Source organism: Bos indicus, chromosome 15 (assembly GCF_029378745.1).
Source record: "Bos indicus isolate NIAB-ARS_2022 breed Sahiwal x Tharparkar chromosome 15, NIAB-ARS_B.indTharparkar_mat_pri_1.0, whole genome shotgun sequence".
NCBI classification, from domain to species: Eukaryota; Metazoa; Chordata; class Mammalia; order Artiodactyla; family Bovidae; genus Bos; species Bos indicus.
Window position 1 is genome coordinate 65,936,263 of NC_091774.1, and position 25,474 is coordinate 65,961,736.

At 37.0% G+C, this 25,474-nt stretch overlaps 1 protein-coding gene across 4 annotated transcripts in view; it reads left to right on the forward strand.

The window, feature by feature from the left end:
* The window catches only part of PDHX (pyruvate dehydrogenase complex component X), a 75,682-nt gene that overhangs the window by 29,276 nt on the left and 20,932 nt on the right, over positions 1–25,474 (forward strand). For all 4 annotated transcript variants that reach the window (XR_011570909.1, XM_070804029.1, XM_070804030.1 and 1 more), the window contains exons 3-5: positions 9,195–9,295; positions 19,936–20,135; positions 21,686–21,784. Coding sequence is in view for 3 of the 4 variants with exons in the window: in XM_070804029.1 (XP_070660130.1) it covers positions 9,195–9,295; positions 19,936–20,135; positions 21,686–21,784 (400 nt within the window). In the remaining variant the exon portion in view is untranslated. The remainder of the gene's footprint in view (positions 1–9,194; positions 9,296–19,935; positions 20,136–21,685; positions 21,785–25,474) is intronic.

A 25,474-nucleotide genomic window follows, 5' to 3' on the forward strand; every position in this document is an offset into this window, starting at 1 on the left:
CTAAGTGTAGACGTGACTGACAAAGGTTTCGTGAAGTCCAATCTGAGATTAGTCTGCATGCAGCAGTGAGATAAAGCAGTAGAAAATATAAAAGAGAAGCTGAGACATGGAGAATAGAATGAGAATCCTCTACTAACCCAATAGGAAGAATTCCACAAGGACAAAAAGAGAGAATGAGGAAGAGGTAATAACCAAAAAAAAAACCTGACAGAGACTTTTCTAGAATTTGAGAAAGACAAATGTCATGTAAATGAAAGAAACAGTGCTTCATTAGGAAGCATTTTGAGCCATTGGCTCTGCAGGGTTGCTGCCACCTTTTAAAGTAATTATCAGTATCTAAGAAAGTTCCACCTTTATTAATAATGCAGTCAGTTGGAATCTATTTTTAAGTTTCTTTTTTCCTGATGAATTACAGAGCTTTGGCTGTTTCCATATTCAGCATGACAGAGTGTTGGTGTCATTAAATAATGATTCAGACACAGACCAGCCTTTTAAGATTATTATAAAAAGATTAAATTTCTTCACACTTTGAGACCTGAGGGGCAAGTATTAATAGATAAGAGGGTTCTTTGGACCACATTTATCTCTTGGTCTTTCAGCTCACTGGCAGTCTGATAAGTTATTCACAGCCATTAGAATATGGTGAGTATGATGAAGAGCCAGGAGACAAATGGTTTCATTATTCTGTTCTTTTTTAATTTTGATTACACGTGCTGTTTTCATATAGGACAAGCCAGGATGTACTTGAAGCCCTTGGAGGCTGTTTCCTTGATGGTTGCTTTTAAAATTCTGTGTTCTACCAGCTGAGGAGAAATGTTTACCAGTACACATAAGTAATAGAGAGAAGTCTAAATCCTTGATTCTCCATAATTCACTGGCTTCTTTTTTAAGTTCATCACCTTTATGAATTTTTTTTGGTGTGTGTGAGCATAATTTAGTTCTTTATGTATTGTATACATGGGTAGGATTATATATGGCTTAGTGTGTTTAGTGCTTGATACACAACTTGGTTCTATCATTATGTGTTAAAAACATTTATATTCTGTAAGAAAACATTTATATACTTTTTATCTCACTAGCTACATTTAAAAAACATTTTTATCTTGAGATCTTTATTGTATGGTTACTATTTAAAACACTGAGTTTAAACTTTCAGACATTTAAGAGGATTGAAATTTTTTTCATGAAAAAGAATAATGTGTCTAATTTTGAATCTAATTTATTTTTAAGCTAAGGCTAATGATCTGATGGTGGATGGCAGTTGGGTCTTACAAACTAACATTTCTTGAAAATGGGAGACTGTAATTCACAACTGTTACGTGTGTGTGTGTGTGTGGTAAGCCAAGGCAATAAGAGTGCTGTGTAAAAAACTCTGGCCTGGATTTGTCCTTTGGGGTTCCCACTCTGCCATGAAATATCTGGAAGTGAGTTTAACTAGATGATATATAAGATAAATCCTTGACTTCAGAATTCTGTGATAACTCAGTTTCCTTCTCTTTTTTGAAGTCATAGTGTTTCATAACCTCCTCAGGAGTCTCATGAGTGTCATATGAAATCTGCCTCATACATGGAGGGTAGGGAGAAATGGAAGAAAGAGGCTCCAGTTTGATAATGTGCCAAGTTTAATAAGCAAGGGGACTTTCATGAGAGGCCACAGGCTGGGTTGAACCGCACACCACCAGCAAGAATCTTAAAAGTATACAGAGGCCTACACTGGGCTCAGTCACATACACTGTCCAGGTGATCTCAGCACCAGAATTCTATCTCATGGCTATGTTCATGGACAGCTTCTAGGGCTGGGAAGGCAAGCAGAGTGCACATTTCACAGACAGGGAGTGGGTGAGGGACTTCCATTCGCTCTTGTACAGCCAAGTGGTCACAGCCTCCTGATAACCACTATCATCACACGGAAACATGTAATGATACCGCATATAAATTATTCCCATCTTTGTTGATCTAATGAGTGTTAGAAAAGTAGTTTCATAATGAATATTACGATACTTAATTTCAGTCTGAGGATTAAGTAAAGAATATGCATCATTAAGTTAGTAGAGAAAACAGTTCAAAAATGCTAGGTAACATGTACAATTTCAAAATCTGTTGAAAGGTGAATTGTACTGCAATTCCACATTTTTATTTCAAGTTTGTTATTTGATGGGGGAAGTGTGCATCAGATATTTTTATTTAAAGTGTATATAGATTATTTTTTCATCAATTTAAACGTCAAATCATGGGGTCGCAAAGAGTTGGACATGACTGAGTGACTGAACGGAACTAAACTGGAAGGTCAAATCTGTTAAAACAACAAAAAGGAAGAAAATATTCTTGTTCCCTCCTATTGTGAGAGCATATTTAAGAATATGAAAAACATTGTTTTCTTTCTTGAGATATTTAAGAGCATATCCTGAAACACTGGAACAAAACTAGGCTGAGATACTAACAGTTTTGTGCGATACTTGGCCACATCTGGAACCCACGTAGAACTTGCTTTACAGCCATGTTACTGCTGCCGCGCTTGGTGTTTTTATCTGTCAGAAACTGTCACTTCATGTGGGCTTTGCTTCTGTCATGTGACTGGGAATCTTGAATATTTCAAACAATTTTTAAGCAAACCTTAGATTATATCTAACTAATATAGTGTATAGAATTCAGAAATAAAACTGTCTGGATGAGTTGATCACTGAATTGTTATAACCAGGTGCTACTGGAAAGTTAAATGGGTCTCTGGCTTTTATTGTAGATGGCTTTGGTTACTGTTTTTTTCTGGGGATTTGTATACATGTTTGGATGCTAAAATGGAAAAATTTTTAAATGTGTGTTTCACACATAACTTCAATGTTGTTTCAGTATACTACTATTTTAACAGCTTTTGAGGTATAATATACACACTGTAGTCTTCACCTATTTTAAATGCACAATTCAGTGATTTTTTAGTGAATATATAGAGTTCTGAAACCGTCATCAAAATCCAGTTTTAGAACATTTCTATCACCCTCCAAAAAATCCCTAATGCTTGATTACAGTCACTTCTTTCTCTTACCACTATCTTGATCTGCTTTTGTCTCTAAAAATTTGCCTTCTCTGGGCATTTAATGTAAATTAGAATCATGTTTTATGAAGCCTTTTGTGACTGGCTTCTTTGATTTAGCGTGATCTTGCAGTTCATCCATGTTGTAGCATGTATCAGCAATTCATTCCTTTTATTGCTGAATCACATTTCATCATTATGAATAGCATTTCCCATTTATTGTTAATATTTCTATTATGGCAGAATTCTAGAGTTGATGAGTGGAATTACAGGTTATGTTATTCAGCAGAGCTTTCTGTGGTGATGGAAGTGTTCTGTGTCTGCAATGTCCAGTGTAATAGGCGTTAGCCACATGTGTGATGGGCATTGCAGTACAATGTAAGAGCAGAGGGATGTAGGGAGGTTAACTTTGCCTAGCAGTTTCCTTCTCAAACAACTACTCATGCCTTCAGCCCTCAGAGTAGGACTTCAGATGGCCTAGGAGCTGAGTTGCCTGGGCCGTGGGGCATACAAATGGTATCTTTTCATGTGTGGTGGAAAGAGTTGGCAAATCCTGACTAGGGGCCCCTTCTCTATCCTCCTTCGCTGCCTGGGCACTGACTGGATGGGACTTCTTGGCCTGCTTGTTAGTCTTCTTCCTCAGTCAGACTAGAAACTTCTTGAAGCAGGTCTATTTTATTATTATTTACCATCGGGCCTTGCGCAGTGTCATTCACATAGGGGCAGCTAGTAAATATTTGTGTTGATAAACAGTTATTTTTGTCTCTCATCATAGTTGTCATCATGGTTCAATTTAACACTAAGATGAGGTGTTTTCTTTAATGTTCATGTAGACGTGACTTACTTGGTCTCCCGCCGCTACCACCACACACACCTTTTAAGTAAAGACTTGGATTCTTCACATTCGGCAGAACAGAATTATTCTGCGAAAGTCATGGAATGTGCTTAGTTGATACAGATTATCACTAACTGTCTGGTCTGGACACACCCATAATCTGAAAGAGAAAGGGACGCCTGCCTGCGCGTACTCCAGTCCTCAGCCGCCCGCCGGGACAAAGGCTCAGCATGATGACGATGCTGGCTTCGGTGCTGGGGAGCGGCCCCCGGGCGGGCCTCTGCTCTGGCCCCTCCTGGGGCCCGCACTCTCGCTCCGGGCCCGCTCCACCTCGGCTGCTGACCCGCACCGCCAGGCGATGGCGCAGGAACACGGCGAGGCCGCCGGCTCCTTCTACAGCCAGTCAGCCCTCCTCCTCGCGGCCGCTGAGGAGCCGTCTGTCGCCTCGCGCTGGCCCTGGTGCTCTGTACCAGCCTCTCGGGCTTCTCCTCTAGACTGAACTCGTTGCGGACAGAGCCACATTTTACTGTTGTGTCTACACCCGTGCTTACTGATGAATGCCTTATGTACTAAACGAGTGTTGAATGATCTGTCTGAAATGATGAGTACGCACGCAGTAGGGAACTAGAATGAATCTTGGTTCTCAATGGTCATTCATAACATATCTAACTTCTTAATCTAAAGATGTTGTGCTTTTTGAAGAGGTATGTGAAGAGTTAACATTGGCAGTTTCATGACTTTTTTTTTCCTAATGGCTGTACATTCAAAATCTTCCTTAGAGTCAGAGAGAGATTAATAAGTAACTTGGTCAAAATTACCAACCAGTAAGTGTCAGGGCTTGGAATAAACCTGTGTCTGTGTTGGAAGAGCTCTTTGTAACTCCTGTGCCTTGCAGGCTCTCCAAGTTATAGCACTAAATTGTAGACCAAGGCTGAAACTGAGTATATTTGGAATCCTCATGGCTCAAAATTCTTCTTTGGCGTTCACTTTATCTTTGATTATTGATGTGTATGTAGAACCTTAGTTGTGTGATATTAGGGGTAATGTGCCTTACATAATAATACGATGTTTTACACCTTGCTGTGGTTCCTGGGGAAAGTTCACCACATAATTAGATGCTTCTCTCTGTTTATTTACATTTTATCTCCCTCTCAGGACTCTCATATAGCTGATATATATGTCTGTTTTTTGTGAATGGGTGTACATTTAATTAAAATAAAAAGGAGACAGGATACATGAGTTTTTAAATGTCAGAAACATGCTACAAATCAAATGTAGAACTGAAAGAAACGGTTCAGCTTTGTTTCAAGGACAGTTTGGTGTATACCTTATAAGGAAATGAGGAGTTGTGATATTACTTCAGTTTTTCCCTGAAATGTTTTCATCTCACACTCATTATGTATGAGGCAACTGCCTGGAGTCCTGGGGAATGAGGCAGAGTATGAAACACCTGAGGTGCCTCCTATTCCTATTGTGAAGTTCATAGTTTGGTAAATAGAGGAAAACCCATTTTTAAAAAATAATAGCAGGAGCGTAAAATTTCATAGTGCAACTTGTGATTAATTACAACTACTCTAGGGATTCAGGAATAGGAGCAAAATGATCTAGGTTGATCTATGGCTGAGATACGATTTGCGAACGATTTTCAAAGGGTGTTTGGAATTTGCACAAATGACAAAACACTATTTTACAGTTTTCCTTTGGGCAGAATTTCTTTCCTGGGTGTCTAAAAGAAGGATTTAAGTGCCAGGTTGCCTCTTTCAGTTGTTTTTTCCACGGTTACAACAGAAACGTATTAGGATGTGATTCCTTTCCGTTTGCAATGTAGCCTGTCCTGACTACCCTGAAATGTGTCAGATAAAGAAGTAACGTGAAATTGTGTACTCTGGCACAGCAGCTTTCTCTGAGTGACAGACAGGATTCCTTTTTGGGTCTGATTCCTGCTTGCTTCACCAGCCTAATCTCTCATGGCTTCTCTCAGGTACTATTGGCCAGATCCTTTGAAGGCCCCTGTTCCTCTTTTGCCTCGGGGGGGCTTTGGGTATGCTGTGCTTTCTGCCTGGATCACTTGCCCCTTTACTAGATTGCCTCCTCCTCATTTTTTCAGGCTCAGATTTTTCTTTTTTTTAAGAAAGCCTTCTCTCATCTACCAAAAACTGAATTAGATGCCCCTCTTGAATGTTGCCATAGCATCCTGATTTCACCTAATCCCACTGTAATTTCCACTTAATTTGTCACAAGATAGTAAGGAAGCTTCATAAGGTCAGAAATCTTAACCGTTTTGTTTTTTGTTTTCCCCTCACTGTTGAATCCTCAGTACCATAATATATTTTCAATAAATATTGGTTAAGTAGGAAAATTTCTCTGGGGTTAGACAGAGAGAGCCTATTAGGTGTTCAGTAAATATCTAACAGATAGTTTATTTCATTAAAATAGTTTGTATTGGTTGTTCTGAACTATTTTAACTGAGGTATATTATAGCCATCTATGTGAAAATCTTGGTATTCAGTGAAGGAGTTTTAGTACAGTGAACTTCTAGAGCATATTCGTTATTTCTGCGTTTTAGATTTTCCTTCATGTTCTTTTATTGATTATGTCTATTCATGTTGCTATGCCAGCTGTTTTTGGTGGGTATGCAAGGGGGTGTGTTTCTGTGTTTTGTATTTTTCTTTCTCCTTTTATTCTATTTTTGTTTTAGGTCTGTTTCTTATAAGCAACATTTACCCAGATTTTATTTTTTTTATTTGTTTTGATAATTTCTTATAGTAGGTGGTTTTAATCCATTTATATTAATTGCAGTTACTGGTATGTTTGAACTTCTGCCATTTTTGTGTTTTCTGTTTTTATTCTTTGCTTTTTTCTTTTCATGCATCTGCCTTTAATTAGATAATACATCTTGTTATTTTCTATATTTCCTGCTTTTATGAATGCTGTAGATTGTATTTCCATTTTTATATTTTTTGGCATATACCATTGTTTTTAGGATACATATTTATGTATATGTTGCCAGTGGAATGTAGAATTATCCAGTTTTTTTTTTTTCTCTTGTCTATATCAAAATTCTGTATGTTTTATCAAGCCAAAACTAACTTTGCCCATCTTGCTATTTTTTAGTGTTTGGTTGTAAACTTTTGTAGCCCCTCGGACATTCCCTCGTAAATGACCGCTAGTTAGCGCGTCCTCGTTTCCTGTGCTGGCTTGTGTTGCATAGGCCATGCGGCCCCTCTGTCTGCTTTTCTGTTTGATAAACTGCATTTTGTAGTAGCTCATCAATAAGTGGTACATTTTCTTAGCTTTTATGTATTTAAAGAATACTTTTCCTTCATTCCTGAATGGTGGTTTGGCTGCATATAAAATTCTAGACAGTTATTTTTCCCCAGCTTTTTGAAGATACTACTGCATTGTCTTCTGACTCTATTGCAGCTGCTGAGAAGTGTGCTCTCAGTCTGTCATTCCATTGAGGTAATCTCTTTTTTTTCCCTCTGATAGCGTTTAAGATTGTGTTTCTGTTGTTGACTGTATGCAACTTCTATACGGTGTATCTACAATGTGGAGTCACGTGTATGCAGTAATTCTTTTTATCAAGGTATTACCTGCACAAAGTGTAAACTCAGTTAATTTTTATATGCACATGTATCCAGGTTACCAACACCTAGTCACAATGCAGAATATTTCCAGCAAGTTCCAAGACTCCCTATATCCCCTCCTAGTCGATACATCATAGATCACCACACTGTAAACTCATTTAGTACTCTTTCATTTTGAAGATACATATCTCTTTTCAGCTCTAGAAATTCTCAGCAATTATCTCTTCAGTTACCGTTTCTCCACTATTCTCTCCCATCTCTTCCCTTGGAACTCCTTTGGACAAATGTTGCAGCCTCAATTTATGTCCTAGCTGCTCTTTTCTACTTAACTTTGTCTGCTCATATTAAGTTCCAGGTAGTTCACTGAAGCTATCTTTAATTTACTAAATCATTCTTTCACTACCTCACCTGTAGAACATATCCATTGACTGTTGTTTTTTTTTTTTTTAATAAAATTTCATTCATTGTATTTTTCATTTCTAAAATTTCCAGTTTAGTTTTTTTTCCCCTTTCAACCTGATAATGTTTTGTTTCTGTACATTATTTTTCTTTTTTAATCTCTTGTTCTTGTGATGGATCTTTTATCTTTGTTTGTTTCTGAACATCCTTAAGATACTTATTTTAAAATCTTTGGTGGGTTGCATTAAACAAGTTGCATCTGAAATGAATTTCTGAGTCGATTCCTGATTTCTGTGGTTTTCTTTCTTGGCATTAAATTTCTTCATGTTTTGGAACTTTGTTTTGCCATTTACTTTTGAGGGGAATGTTTTTGTTTTAGTTTCAATGTCTTCCCACCTGTTCCTGAGTCTCCCCTTCCCCACCCCTCAGTCTAGGGATGTTGCTAGATCTTGTTGATACTTGGTATACTGGCAGATGCACTAATGGAGCCAGAGGGTGGCTTGGCTCTGTTCCTGGTCTTCAGGTAGTTTTTGTTCCCTTCTTAGTACCTTATTAGACCCACACTTCTGATTTAAAGTCATAGTTCTAGTCAGAGGTTTGGGTTCCTTATTTTATCAGTCTCCTGTTACAAGTAGAGCCATGATCCAGCCCTAGCCTTAAGGAGAGAATCGATGTGAGTAGTTCCCTGCTTTTAGTTCCCTTTGCGCCAAAGAAAACCACTATACATCACCCTTACTGTGTACCTGCTTTTAGATCCAGAAGCCAGCAGGTCAGGTTCTGCTCTCCATTTTTGAATATCCATACCATTTCTGTTGCACAGAAACATTTCTTATTTGACCTTAGCTGTGTCTTTGATTTTCTCTCATCATGCTTCATATGTTTTTATTCATTTTTGCTCTGTGCCGGCAGGGTTTCTGAACTCGCTTAAGATGTTAAAGAGGTGGTATTTATTGTAAAACTGTTTTCTTAAGGAATAATAGTCAAAATATATTCAAAAGAAAGGACTGTGGGGTCTGGAATTGATTTGTTCAGAGGAGGATATGCATCCCCTACTATTCTCCATAAAATGTGATTTAATATTTGCTCAACAATCTCTGTAATCACTTCTTTATTATAAGAGATATAACTTATGTCATTATTGGGCTTTTGGAAAATGTGACAAAGCATACATATACACATAAACACACAGAAGCATACACACGGTATGAGAATTACTTGTCATTCCACAGCCCAGAAACAGCTGTTGAGTATTTTGATACTTAATATCATGTTTAAACACTTACACCCACCAACTCACATAATATTCATGTTTAAAAAACAAAACAAACCCAGTCTTGTTTTGTAGGTGAAGCTGTGAGTGCTGGAGATGCCTTATGTGAAATAGAGACTGACAAAGCTGTGGTTACCTTAGATGCGAGTGATGATGGCATCTTGGCCAAAATAGTGGTAAGTTTTTATTTTGATTGTCTTCAACAGGATGAAGGTTTCTTAACTGTCAAGTTCTTTAAAATTGAGTTAGTGTTTATTTGTACCTCTTTGTGTTGTTGTGGTTTTGTATTGTATTATATCTACATAATACATTTTAAATTCAGATGTTTAAAATATTTCAGTGTTAGGTCTAATAATAATTAGTGATGATCAGACAACATAGAACTATTTCAACTATGATAAAGATGCTCAGTATTTTGGGTTCTCTAGTGGAAAATGCAGAGAAGGCAGTGGCAACCCACTCCAGTACTCTTGCCTGGAAAATCCCATGGATGGAGGAGCCTGGTGGGCTGCAGTCCATGGGGTCACTAAGAGTCGGACACGACTGAGCGACTTCCCTTTCACTTTTCACTTTCATGCATTGGAGAAGGAAATGGCAGCCCACTCCAGTGTTCTTGCCTGGAGAATCCCAGGGACGGGAGAGCCTGGTGGGCTGCCGTCTATGGGGTCACACAGAGTCAGACACAACTGAAGCGAGGTAGCAGCAGCAGCAGCAGTGGACAATGAGAAGCATTCTGAATTGAGGGAGGAGAAAAGTATTCAAGGTGAAATTTAAAGACAAAGAGAACAATAGTTAAAGCTTGAGCTTGCAGTTTCCAAGTTTGTAGTTGGTAAATTTTTTTTTTAAAGAAATGTTTCACTGTAATCTCATGAAAACGAGAAATCTTACCTTCATCTATCCTCAGGACTCCCGGGCCTGAAAGGTGTGTAAAGTCAGCTCATCTCCTTTCACTGGACAAGATTATTTGAAGTTGTCCTGTGCAGTCTTGCATGTGGCTTTCATAGCTACACTAAGTTTCCTGATACTTCCTCATCCTTACAGTTTTATGCATCCTTTATATTTTTACAATTATTTAAAATATAATTGCATAAAAATGTATCTGTGATTATGTGCTCAGTCGTGTCTGACTCTTTGTGACCCCATGGACTATAATCCGCCAGGCTCCTCTGTCCATGGGATTTCCCAGGCAAGAATACTGGAGTGGGTTGGCATTTCCTCTTCCAGGGGATTTCCCTGACCTAGGGATCAAACCCTTGTCTCTCCTGCATGGGCAGGTAGATTCTTTACCACTGCGCTACCTGGGAAGCCCTAAAAAGATATGTATATGGAATATTTCACATTCTGGCATGCTGTTGACAGTCATATCTTTTGATAGCATATTTTCTGTTACATGAACAAAAGAAAGTATGCTGTAGGTCTAGTAAAACCAAAGTCATTTCCTTTTAGATCTAAGTTTTAATATACTGTAGTAGTTTTGAAAACTTCTCTCAACAGTCTTTGCTTTATAACTAATTAAAAATATGAAGCTGTTACTTGGAAAACTTTAGTTGTATTATTACATGCTGAAGTTAGTGTAACCCTTCAACAAAAATGTGTAGCAATACAAGAGAGGTTACTTAATTAACAGAAGGAGATATAATGTAGCCAATAAAAAGTAATTCCTAGGAAAAAATGTGATTTCATTATAAGTTAACAAAAATTCAAAAAATTTGGGAGAACGCTTTTATAATTATATATAGATGGTGATTACAGTCTTGCTAAGTAGCTCCAGTCGTGTCCGACCCCATAGACGGCAGCCCACCAGGCTTCCCCGTCCCTGGCATTCTCCAGGCAAGAACACTGGAGTGGGTTGCCATTTCCTTCTCCAATGCATGAAAGTGAAAAGTGAAAATGAAGTCGCTCAGTCGTGTCCGACTCTAGCGACCCCATGGACTGCAGCCCACCAGGCTCTTCCGTCCATGGGATTTTCCAGGCAAGAGTACTGGAGTGGGGTGCCATCGCCTTCTCCAGATTACAATCTTACAGAACTTTAAATAAAAATATAAATATAGACAAGATTGGAATGAAGTGTTATAAAAATTTGAGGTTTGTCTTTGGGTAGTAGAACTAAATGATTCTGCTCTTTTTTTCTGTTTTTCTCTATATTCTTAATTTTCTATAATAGGCATTTTTTTATAATGGAATATTAGAGTTTATATGAAAAGTAAGTGACATAAAATGCATGAAGCCTGTCTGCCGTTACATGGTATACTCACTGATAGAGTGTGTTTGTTTCTTACCTTCTAGGACAGTTGTTGGATAATGTGGTATATATAGCAGCTAAGATTGTAGGCTCTGGAATCACACTGTTACCTGATTCATATAGATGATCAATTCTGCCAGTTGTTAGTTATGCCATGATTGGCAAATTCTTTAGCGTTCCTAGTAAAGTGGAGGTAGCTGTAATACCCTAGGTTATGGGCTAATAGTAGAGATTGAGATAATGCATATATGCTCATTACAAGGCCTATCACCCACCAAGTGTTGGTAAACATCACTGTTCCCATTATTATTACACTTACTCATTCAGTCTTGGTGACCATACCCCTATTTCAGCCTGCATATTTATCTCATAATTTGTGTTAGTTTTTGTGACTAGACATTAAGTGTCCATTCATGCCTCTGTAGCGTGATTTGTACAGACACGCTGCACATCTCTTAGTAGTCACTTGATGTGGTCTCACTCCTGAGCCACCAGCTCACCTCCACTTTGACCATGGGTATAATGCCTTCTTTTGTACATTCTATCCAGAGACTGTACTTTGGAATGTCATACTTAATATTTTATTTTTTGCATTCTAATTTGTCAAAATTCCTTTCAATTGTCATCTTCCCTATTGATAGCCATGTTAAAACACATTGTTGAAAATACTTCCTAGGAGGAAATATGAATGGAAGACTAAAAGTTCTGTACCTTTATAACTAGAAAAAAGTAATTGTTCTTACCAAAAATAGTTTCTTTTACTAATTTATGCAGCATTTTGAAAAGGAAAAACATTGTTTGAAGTAGCACATGTAATAAGCCCAGCTGTGTATGCTTTTGGCAAGCTGTGTCTTTGGCCTCAGTTCTGGATTGTTTGGCTATGAACGTCTTCCAGAATTGATAGCATTTTTCACTCAGGTGCTTAGTAATACATTTCAAATTAATAATGATGTCTTAGGTCAGGAGTAGCTATTCATCTGGGCCCCAAAGCTCTGAAAAGGTGGTGTGAGGCGGTATGATTGATAACAGCTTTAGTTGTACAAATAGCTATTTCCTTGCCAAAGGCTGTATGTATGTGCTTTAGAGCCCTGTGGTTTTATTATTATTCCATATGCATTTTGGATAATAGGAATGGGAGTATATTCATATCACAGTGTGTGCAATTTTATAGGGGGGAAAATGGAGGGGAGATTAAGGAGCGTCTGCCTGCAATGTGGGAGACTTGGGTTCGATCCCTAGGTCTGGAAGATTCCCTGGAGAAGGAAATGGCAACCCACTCCAGCACTCTTGCCTGGAAAATTCCATGGACAGAGGAGCCTTGTAGGTTACAGTCCATGGGGTCGCAAAGAGTCGGACACGACTGAGCTACTTCACTCACTCACTCACTGATATTTTTAAAGCCTTTTACCCCTCCTCCATTCTTAACCTTCCCATTCGCAAGTTACACCTTTGTCTTTCATTCTGGAATAATTCTCATATTAGCACCCATAATAAAATGATTTTTATAGGAATGCATGTAAGAGAATCTTACTCTCAGAATCAAGGAGTTGGTTAATTGAGCTTATTAAAAGGTAGGTGATGATATAAAACTCCAGTTTTTAGTTTGCCCATGTTTGAAAGATTAAGAATTGTAACCTGTTTTGCTCTTCATAGGGATTTATTTCCATAGTCTTATAGAGTTTTTTATTTTCTCCCCCACCCCGATTTTATTCCTTTCGTAGTAATCATAATTTTTACATCTGAGTTCCATTTTAAATATAAAATATTAATTATTGTATTTCATTTAGAGGCAGGAAAAAAACTTGAAAAGAAAAGTGAAGTTGCTCAGTTATGTCCAACTCTTTGCGATCCCATGGACTGTAGCCTACTAGGCTCCTTCGTCCGTGGGATTTTCCAGGCAAGAATACTGGATTCTTATTCTTGATGGGAAATGGGTTGCCATTTCCTTCTCCAGGAGATCTTCCCAACCCAGGGATTGAACCCAGGTCTCCTGCATTGTAAGCAGATGCTTTACTGTCTGAGACACCAGGGAAGTCCTGGTGGCTCATTTAGAGCCAGAAAAAAAGCTTAGACATTCTTATTAATAAAGAATAACTGCTGCCAGTGTAGATAATTTTATGATTTATTTCCAATTAAGTTAATGGGAGAGTTGTTAAAGTCTCATTTAATCACACTAGTAAATTGTCATGTAAAAACATTAAACTGTTACACATATATCAGTTCATAAGTTTAGTCTTAAATTTATTATTCAGCAAATTAGATAGCAGATGTTTTAAGTGAAGTGAAGTCGCTCAGTTGTGTCTGACTCTTTGCGATCCCATGGACTGTAGCCCACCAGGCTCCTCCGTCCATGGGATTTTCCAAGCAAGAGACCAATGAGCCACCAGGGAATCCCCTCCATTTTATTACCTTACCACTTAAAACATCCTGGAGAAGGAAATGGAATACTGGAGTGGGTTGCTATTTCCTTCTCCAGGATGTTTTAAGTGATAAGGTAATAAAATGGAGGGGATTCCCTGGTGGCTCATTGGTAAAGAATCTGCCTGCTAATGCAGGAGACACAGGTTCGATCCCTGGGTTGGAAAGTTTCCCTGGAGAAGGAAATGGCAACCCACTCCAGTATTCTTGCCTAGGAAATCCCACGGACAGAGGAGCCTGGAGGGCTACAGTCTATGGGGTTGCGAAGAGTTGAACATAACTTAGTGATTAAATAACAATAAAATAGAATATTAAGATGACTTTTTCTGAAGAGTTTAAGATTGGCTTCAAATATATTTAGGGTTACTATATAATTTGTCATGCAAGTCAGGATGCTTTTGAGGGTGAAGAAAATGTAAGCTGTTAGGATATATTTAAACATAATTTTTTAAAATTTTAGTTTATTGACTGGCAATATAGTCATTGATTTTTATTTTGGGGTAGGCTGTTACTCTTCAAAACAATTTTCAAAAATAGAAGTTTTTCTAAATTTTAACATCTATATATATTAAAACAGATTTTAAAAATTCCTTTATTGATCATCCGAATATTGCAAAAAGTAGTGCTCAGTCGTGTCCAACTCTCTGTGGCCCCATGGACTGTGTGGCCTGCCAGGCTTCTCTTGTCCATGGCATTTCCCAGGCAAGAGTACTGGAGCAGGTTGCCATTTCCTACTGCAGGGGATCTTCCCGACCCAGAGATTGAACCTGTGTCTCTTGCATCTCCTGCATTGGCAGGTGGATTCTTTACACTCGAACCACCCAAGAAACCTATTACAAAAGCAACAGATCATAATTATTTTTGGTACTGTTCCTCTGATTCAGTCAATTTCTTCACTATATCTCACTCCAGCACTGTGTCACTGGTGTTTTCTAAAGAATGGATTTTTTCACTGTGGTTTTATTTTATTGTTAGGTTCCCTCTTACCCTCCCTTATTTTTTATTAAATTGCTTGCAGTCTTCTTCAAAATTACCTTTTTTAGTTTGAAAATTATCAGTTGAAATTTGAAGTTGTGAAACCTTGCAGTTGATTCTTCTTCATAGACGGTATTTTTAATTGAGAAAATAACCTCTCAAAGCTCAGAGCAAATTCTACTAAATGGGAAATAGTCTCAGTTCTAAATTTTTTAATACTGAAATAGATAAATGACATTAAAGTAGTAAATGAGTCTGTGTTTCCCATGAATTAAAAACTAAATCATTTATCATCTGCTCTTCCTTTTTAAGCTTTGTTGTAAAAATAGCAGTGTCTTGAGGTGCTATGTGATCGTTTTGATCATGTCAATATAATTTATGGACACGGTACTGATCATATTCAATGTTGTCTCTAGTATCACACTGTGTTTGACTCCTGACTTACTAGCCCTGTGATCTTGAGCAGGTTATTTAGCCTTTCCTTCTCAGCCTCAGTTTCCTTATCTATATGTGGGAATAATAATAGCACTTCAAAAGGTTTTTAAGAGAATTAAATGAGTTAATACTGTGCAGGAACATTGCCCAGCACTTGAGTGGCAGGCAAACCAGTATTCAAGGACCTAAGTGTTTCTTCTCCCCTTTGCATTTTAGCTTGTCCTTGATTTGTTTTCTGCTTCATTGTTTCTTACGTATCTTCCTTTTAAACCACTTTTCTTTGTGCATATAAGTTAAATATATATACATTAAAGAACAAAAATTTCAAACTATGATGGGAAAATCTGGACTGGCTTTGAACCAGCTTTTAAGTCAGTCGTGTGACTCAGCTCATTGCCACTAACCATTGTGTGTGCTAAGTGACTGCCTCACTTAGCAACTCTCAAGCTGTTCTGTTTTAAAGAAGAAAACTATTTAAATAATTTCTTAACTTACTGATTATTTTTTAATGTCAGAATCAAAACAGACAGTATTTATGAGCACCTTTAATGGAATGAACCCCCTCAAACAGTTTCTCTCCTAGGAAGTACTGCTGTAGATATTTCGTGTCTTCAGTATCTCATATCCCTGGGTAGACTGGTGAGCTTATTAGAGGGGCTGTCTTTTAGCACTTTTGCAGATAATATATTTCAGCTTGTGGGGATGTCTCTGGTAAAGAGAACTAATACTAGGGGTCTGGGCCTACGGATAGAATTCAGACTCTGTGTGTGTATGTATATCGAGAAATAGTTCGTCATAGGCCGCACCACCTCAGTGTCTCACATGCTGCTATTTACATTCTAGTGCTGCCAGCCTCGTGGCTGGGCCTTTTTGTATGAATTGTCAACCTTTAGCAATGAGGGGCACTTCCCTGTAGTTCCTGCTTGATCCATGTTGAGTATATTTTTTGTTTTAAAAATAACCCTAATCCTAACCCTAACTTGGTAAGGTCCTTAATATAAGTCTCAGCTATGATTTTTTGACACAAAAATAAACAAGTGGGACTTCATCAAACAGAAAAGCTCTCTACAGCAAAGGGAACCAACAGCAAAACGCAAAGGCACCCTACAGAATGGGAGAAAATATATGTAAGTCATATATCTGATAAGGGGCTGATATCCAAAATACATAAAGAAGTCATACAACTCAATAGAAAAAAAAAAAAGCAATCCAATTTAAAAATGGGCAGAAGATCTGAATAGACATTTTTCCAGAGAAGACATGCAGATGGCCAACAGTTACATGAAAAGATGCTCAACATCATTAATCATCAGAGAAATGCAAACCTAACCACAATGAGGTATTACCTCACAACTGTTAGAATAGCTGTTACCAAAAAGATAAGAAGCAAGTGTTGGTGAGGATGTGGAGAAAAGATGTATACTCTTGGTGGGAATGTAAGCTGTTGGTGGTGCAGCCACTGTGGGAAGCAGTATGGAGGTTCCCATATGATCCAGCAATTCCACTTCTGATATTTACCCAAAGAAAAAGAAAACACTAACTCAAAAAGATATCTGCACTCCCATGTTTACTCCAGGATTATTTACAACAGCCAAGATACAGAAACTACCCAAGTGTCCATCAGTGAGTGAATGGATAAAGAAACTGGAGTAAAAATACACAGTGGAATACTAAGAATGAAATCTTGCCATTTGTAACAACACAGATAGACCTTGAGGGCAAAAAGTTGAAAAAAAAATGGAGAGAAATAAATAAATACGTCCATCTATATGTACATAAGGTATGAATTTAATACATAAATACATAATAAATACATATGTGTATATATATACATATATATATGTATATATAAATACATAATACATATGTGTATATATACATATATATACATAAATACATAAATACATATGTATATATATGTCATACAAAAAAAATAATAACTTGGAGAAAGACACCACTGTAATCATAATAATAGCATCTTTCCCATCTATGTAGCATTTCCTAGATGTCTGGTACTATTCTAAGTGTCTTATATATAACTCATTTATTTCATATAATAACTCCATGAAGTAGTTACTATTATTATTTCCATTTTACAGATGAAGAAGCAGTCAGGGTGAGATAAACCTCACCAAGGTCACATAACTAGTCAGTAGCAGAGCCAGCATTGAAACCCAAAGACCCTGTAAAAAATCGGGAGGGGAGCCTATTAATTTAAATGACAGAGTCTAGATCCAATATTTGAGCATTATTGAGCTGTTTTAGCAGAACTAAGTGTAAAACTCTTTCTTTTAGTATTAAGAAATCAGTGACACAAGAGAAGGAGAGAGTTTTGATCAAGTAAGTCAAGTGCCTGGGAAAGACCTGGGCCTCTGAGGCGTCGTTAAGCTCCAGATACTGTCACAGAGCAGAGCACATCCACAGTCCTAACTCGGAGCAGTAACAGAGGCCCGTTTGGTTTCTCAGCACAGCTTTGAAAAGAGCATAATTTATTCTTTTGTTACTAAGTCTTCATCAGTGTTAAATATTTGCTGACTAAAACATAAGCAAATATCTACAGGAAACTAGCACACCTTAAAAGATCTCTTGTGGCACTAAGGGAATAGAAAAAGAGAAGTGATCTTTTAAGTTTGTATAGTGACTTTAGTGTGGCTTTAAATGGAACTATAATGGACATTGTTTTATTTTACTTTCTATTAATATATTCAAGTTGTGTGGTAGTATACCATTGTTCATTGCATTTGGGTTTCATGTTCCATCATGTCATTTTTTTAATGGAAAAATATGAATAGTTAAAAACAAAATTTACTTAATACTTAGATATGGTGAAAAGGAAAATGATACTAAATGCTCATTATTGCCTACTTCTGAATATATCAATAGGTAGGGTATATACGGAATCATTTATATGATTTGTTGCAATGAATGAAACAGAAGGTGAGGTGTCAGTTTCAGATTCAGTATAATATCTGATTTCAGAAACCTGTTGATATCTCTAGGATAAACCTTCCCTTTTTTTAAACATGCTTTTTATTTGAGTGGTGTTCTTTGAACTTGGATATTGATCCTGTTTCTGGTTCAGTTTTGATAGGAATTAACGTCAAATGGACTTCATATCACTTAATACTTTCATCTATCAATTTTTAAAGAAAATTGGTCATTTTACTTTGTGATTTTGAGTTAGCAGTTCATAAGCAAGCAAATAGACATTTTAAAAGAAGAAAAAAATGTTAACCTATTAATAATCTTAACTCATCTTTTTGACATAGTTAAAAAAAAATGAGCAGTCCAAAGAAGTAAAACTTTTTAGTAAGTGACAAACAGACCAATTGTTCTTGGATTGTTTGTCGTTTTTCCTCAGCTGCTATTCATTAAACATCTTTATTTAGTTTTATATACCAGTTTTTTATATGTATTTTGCTCCATCAGTAATTAGTAAATTTAGGAAGCTTCCTAACTCGCAAAACTTATTATTTTAATAGTGCACATACTAATAAGCATGAAAATTAGTGTTACTTAGAAATGTCAACCCCATTCTGTCACAGTTTTACTTATAATTACTGTATTAGTGAACATCCTACAGTATATTATTCATTAAAGTATGTCTCTAATGAACCTTATTTAAAGTAATTGAAAGAGAATAATAGAAAATTTTAAAGGAATGACATTTTCTTCCAGTACTGAACTTATAATATCATCTGAAGGTTCTCCAGGGACTTCTTTTAATAATTAAATAAGAATCAACCTTTTCTTTGTAAATTAACCCTGCCAAAATGCTTAAAATATATTTGCATTAAAAAATCATCTTGCCTTTATGCATTTAATTGACATTAACTATGAAAGAATGGTTAGCTAAGACACTACCATGTTTCTCATATACTGACAGAAAATTCATGATGTTTTACTTTATGTCTTAGATTTTGTAGTTATACATACAAGGGAAAAAGAAATGTGGAAAGGACACTTACTATGGACTTCCCTGGTGGCTCAGATGATAAAGAACCTGCCTGCAATGCAGGAGACCTGGGTTCGATCCCTGGGTTGGGAAGATCCGCTGGAGAAGGGAATGGCTACCCACTCCAGTATTCTGGCCTGGAGAATCCCATAGACAGAGAAGCCTGACAGGCTACAGTTCATGGGGTTGCAGAGACTTGGGCTCAACTGAGAAACTGAGCGCACACACACACACACACACACACACACACACACTTATTGTTAACCAAAGTAATTAACCAATTCCATCCATGCAATGGGACATTTTTTTCCAGAGACTAAGTTTACTGAAAAGATTTGACTTTAATTTTAGTGCATATGACTTACTTGAAGGAGTTAATCCCTTATGAGGTGTTGGAATTCCTAAGCCGTTGTGGGAACTATCTGGGAAGGACAAATAGTTAAGATACGTACTACAACTCTTAGTTTAGATATGTACTGAGTGACATCCAAAGGAAGATGGGAATGGTAGCTCTTACGTATTTGAAGCCTTTCAGAAAGAGGAGAGATTCTCTTTTTTTTAATTTCAGGAGTTAGCATTAGTAACGAAGGAGGAGAGTGGTGAAGGAAGGGGTAAGTGAGGGAACTTAGGCAAGGAACATGGTGAGTGGAAGGGAGGAGGTAGGCTAGCTCAGATGTAGGTTTTAGCTCATTTTAAGAGAGATTTCTAACAGGTACAGAATTATCCAAAGAATAAACTACTTCACAAAATCATGAATCTTTCTCTGCAATTATTTTCTGTTTTAAATATAGGTGGCAGAAGGATCTAAAAATATACGGTTGGGTTCACTGATTGGTTTGCTAGTTGAAGAAGGAGAAGATTGGAAACATGTTGAAATTCCTAAAGATACGGGTCCTCCACCACCAGCTGCAAAACCATCAGTGCCTCCCCCCTCAGCAGAACCACAGATTGCTACCCCTGTCAAGAAGGAACACCCACCAGGAAAAGTGCAGTGAGTATATTTATTTGAATAAATGACAATGAAATTCACTCAGTCATGTCCAACTGAGTGAACTGGGTCTCTTTGAGACCCCGTGGACTGTAGCCTGCCATGCTCCTCTGTCCATGGAATTCTCCAGGCAAGAATACTGGAGTGGGTTGCCATGCCCTTCTCCAAAATGGCACATTCTTAAATCTATTTTCGGATCTAAATGTGAACATGGTAAGTATTAGTTGCTCAGTCATGTCTGACTCTGTGACACCTGGACTGTAGCCCACCAGGCTACTCTATCTATGGAAGTCTCCAGGTAAGAATACTGGAGTGAGCAGCCATTTCCTTCTCCACGGAATCTTCCTGACTCAGGGATTGAACCCAGGTCTCCTACATTGCAGGTAGATTCTTTACCATCTGAGCCACAGGGACACTTATTTGAATAATGTTTGTGTTTTTTGTTTTTTTTTTAAAGACTATGCAACTTTTGGAATATTTTAATCATTATCCTATTTAAAACATCTTTGTAGATTAAGTAAGAAGTTGCTGACCTTCCCTTTCTTCTCTTAGGAAACTGAAGTCTAGGAATGATTATTTTACCATCATCGTTTACTCCACAGACAAATAGTATTGAATACCTAAATATTCCAAGTACTGTGAAGACCCTATACATCCTGTGGAGAGCAAAGCAAATATTTAGTGTCTGCATTGAATTCCTGTTAGGTTTTAAGATTCCAGAATGGAATTCAGTGTACCAAACTTCATATTGTGTTCCTATTTATGGAATCCTAATAACTGTAATGTGAATTCCAATTTCAAATGTATAACTGATATAATTGATATAATATGGAATTAGAATTTTAACACACATTTCTAATTACCCTGCATTTGAGTTTCTGACAAATATTAGAGCTTGATATACAATATATATGTGTATATATATAGTACACACACATATATATACACAATGGAATGTTAGTCTTAACAAGGGAAGAAATGCTGACACATAATGTGGATGAATCTTGAAGATATGTAGGTAAAATAAACCAATCACAAAAAGACAAATAATGAATAATTTCACTTACAAGTTACCTAGAGTAGTCAAATTAGTAAAGACAGAGAGTAACGTGATGGTTGCCAGGGGCTGATGGGAGGAAGGAATGGAGAGTTATTAATGGGTGTGGAGTTTCATTTTGGGAGGATGATAAAGTTCTGGAGATGGATGGTGGTGATGGCTGCAGAGCGTCGTTACTGTACTTAATCCACTCGATAAAAATGCCTAAAAATGCTTCAAATGGTAAATATTACACTTATCTTACTATAATAAAAACTACATGAAGGAACAATATAGTTTCTTATAATATTTTAGAATAGTAATTAAATTTGTATGAAAATGTCTTAGTAAAATAAACCAGATTAGTACAGATTAACTTATTTGACTGTCACTATCTATAGAAGTTGTTTTAGCTTCATTATACATTTTTATTTTTCTAATTATCAGCAAAACTGTTGACATTTAGAATCAAATGTAAGTGTTAATTAGTTTCTTTAATTTTATATTTTCTTCTTAGGTTCCGTTTAAGTCCAGCTGCCCGCAATATTCTGGAAAAGCACGCACTGGATGCTAACCAGGGCACAGCCACTGGCCCTCGGGGGATATTCACTAAAGAGTATGTGTGTGCTTTTTGTAATACCCAGGTCCAGTGTTTATCATGACCATCTATTTCTGAAAGTGTTTAAAGAAGGACTTATTCAGTGTAAGATTTAAAAGGAAATTCACTGCTCTTTTGTACTTTTAATTGCTTTTGTCAGCATAAAATTGTATTTTATGCAAGGGTTGTTTTTTTGAATAATTGCAGCATTACTGAAGAACAGTTCTAATTTGATAACTACGCCAGAACCTTAGAAATGATGATAAATGGAGAAAATTAGTGTGCAGAGTGGTGAATCTTTGCATTGTTTTAAGTTCGTATGAGCTAATGATGCAATCGCATGTGTATGATCAAAGCAATTTCCATCTCATTTTAGGTTTTCTTTTCTATTCCATCAATCGGTCTATCCATGAATTAGTACTTCATATATTTTTTTTTAATCACACTCCTAATTAGAAATATTTTACAGTAAGCTTTAAAATCTGATCAGTTCAGTTGTCTCTGACTCTTTGTGACCCCAAGGACTGCAGCACACCAGGCTTCCCTGTCCATTACCAACTCCTGGAGCTTGCTCAAACTCAGGTCCATTGAGTCAGTGATGCCATCCAACCTCTGTTGTCCCCTTCTCCTCCTGCCTTCAATCTTTCCCAGCTTCGAAATCTTTTCCAAGGAGTCAGTTCTTTGCATCAGGTGGCCAAAGTATTGGAGTTTGAGCTTCAGCATCAGTCCTTCCGATGAATATTCAGGACTGATTTCCTTTAGGATGGACTGGTTGGATCTCCTTGCTGTCCAAGGGACTCTCAAGAGTCTACTCCAGCACCATGGTTCAAAAGCATCAATTCTTTGGCATCCAGCTTTCTTTATAGTCCAACTCTAACATCCATACATGACTACTAAAAAAACCATAGCTTTGACTAGACAGGCCTTTGTTGGTAATGTCATGTCTCTGCTTTTTAATATGCTATCTAGGTTGGTCATAGCTTTTTTCCCAAGGAGCAAGTGTCTTTTAATTTCATGGCTGCAATCACCATATGTATGCAGTGATTTTGGAGCCCCCCAAAATAAAGTTTCTCACTGTTCCCATTGTTTCCCCATTCTCTTTGCCATGAAGTGATGGGACCGGATGCCATGATCTTCATTTTCTGAATGTTAAGTTTTAAGCCAACTTTTTCACTCTCTTTCACTTTCATCAAGAGGCTCTTTAGTTCTTCTTCGCTTTCTGCCATAAGGGTGGTGTCATCTGCATATCTGAGATTATTAATATTTCTCCCTGCAGTCTTAATTCCAGCTTGTGCTTCATCCAGCCCAGCATTTTACATGATGTACTCTGCATGTAAGTTAAATAAAATCTGATAGCGCTATCTTTTCTCTTATTTTTCAATAAACCAGTTTTCTTGGTTTTTTTTTTTTTTAATATTCTTCCGAATGGTTTTTAAATAATTTATCTAGCCCCACTGGTGGGGTTAGGCAGGAAGACTATGATATTTTTATTGGGATTATATCATATTTTAAATTAATTTTAAGTTTTGTGTCTTTCAAGAACATATTAAAATAGATGGCACCTGCTCTATCAAAAGTTAGTCTAGTGAGGCAGACAAAGATTAATCAAATAGGCATATGAACTAATATGAAATTGCTGTAGTAGTGTATGCACATTCCTATTAGAGTAATATTAAATTTTCAAATTGAGTTAGCATTTTAAAGCAATAAACTCTTCCCAGTTTATCTAATGTTGATAAGAAGTGATCAGTAATGTTGGCTAAAATTTTTACAAGTTGAGATAGAGCAAAGGTATTACATTATTAAGTGGCAATGCCTGACCAGGTGACTTTTCTTTCTTTTCATTGGATTATTTTACTCTTCATTAAAGTGTTGGTTTATTGATGAATATTTCTTTTAATGAAAGCAGTATAGCTTTAATTTTCAGATATCCTGTTATCTGTACTTCAGGATTACTGACTTGTTTCTTAAGCACATAATGTGAAGTTTGTGCCATACTCACATGAGTTGGAAATCAGCTATTCTGACCCCTGGCTGAAAGGCAACAGTCAATCAGTAGTTAAACAACTTACAAGTTTCACTTAACCATTAAAAATTAAAATAAAGAATCCTGATAGGTAGTTAAACCTAGGTTTTTGCCCACATCAATCCTTATTTAATATCTACTACTTGTATGTTAATTTTGTTAATCTTCTACCAACCTGTACCTTAGTAAAAAGTCTCTGTAAAAATGTGTCAGAACAGCTTTCTTTATAACATGATACACTTACTTGTATATCTGAAGAAGATAGAGTCTATATGTAATTCATTAATTGTTGAAGACTTGATGAAATGCCAACTAATAATAAGTGTAGCATAGAAAAATCGATTTTGCAAGTTTGTAAAAGATACATTGGAGCAGAAGGGGATTAGAGGTAAGGAGATAAGTTAAGAGGATCATAAAGTAGTCCAGGTAGGAGAGAATGAGTACCTGAACACAGATGAGAATGTAAATGATGGAGACAGCATTATAAGGAGAAAAGCCAGAAATCTGTTGAGAATGGAGCAGGAGAGCAGCGACTCAAGGTGTGTGCTTAGGATCCTGGGCCAGGTGATGTCTTGGCCCCATAAATAGAAATAAGGGATTGGCGGAACCACTTGTCTTGATGGAGTAACTGATGAATAATGTGTTTGGTTTGATGCTTGTTGTCAGTGCCGACAAGCCAGATTGCAGATATCAGGGTCATTGAGGTGAGGATGTGTCTCGGGAGACAGTTCAGAACTAGAGATGTAAGTTTGATAATAAAGTGATAAAGTTATGACTGAGATAATAAATAGGGAAACATTTTAAAAGGCACAAATTTCTGTGTTGGAGGGTATCTAGGAGATGTATGTGAGTCAAGGAGGAAGGGATCTGAAAAAAGGCTCTTGAAGTTGGTGATTAGTGACCTTTTAGAGGGCAGATCAGTGGTGTGAGAGCAATGGGATAAAGAAGTCGAATTTTCTTCCTCTTTCCCTTCTCTCCATATGTGCTTAATACATAAATGATGAATAAAGATCTTTTTTAAACCTAAGTTGAAAGTCATCATAGTAGGTCTGACATTTCCTAAGGAGGACAGAATGGTGTTATCTTATTGGGTACCCTAGAGGAAGCACTATTAAAGAGTTATGTTTTTGATATTTTTGCCATCTTTGTCTTCTTGTTACCTGATCCTTTCCCTGCCCTTATTCTTTAAATCTCTACCATAAGAGAGTCAAAACCTTCAGTCTTCAACTGCGACATATTACAAAAGATTTTTTGAGAAAAATGGATCCTTAAAGCATGCTTGTATACCACTAACGATGCCTGTGTTTTGAGTTAAACACTGAGGTGAGCTTTGGAAAAAATTTTGTCTTCATGTCATCTACAGAAAGGTTTACTTCTGGTAAGACTGAGAAATTGCAGGCTTTGGCATAAGCTGCCCCCAAATACTATAGTACACATTGTTGAAATAGTGAGGCGCATCCTTTCTCCTTCCATTGTCAACTAAAAATTCAAGTAGAAGAGAAAAGAGGGAGATACTTCTGATCCATTGTGTTTATGAAGAAAATAAAAGTGTCATGGTTGCTATTTTAATGTTGCATTAAGCAGACATATTGCTCAGAATGTATATTGTGCATAAGCACATAGACTTGACTTTGCCTGTTCATGTACCGTCATTTTAAGAAAACAAGTGCCAAGGACGCTGT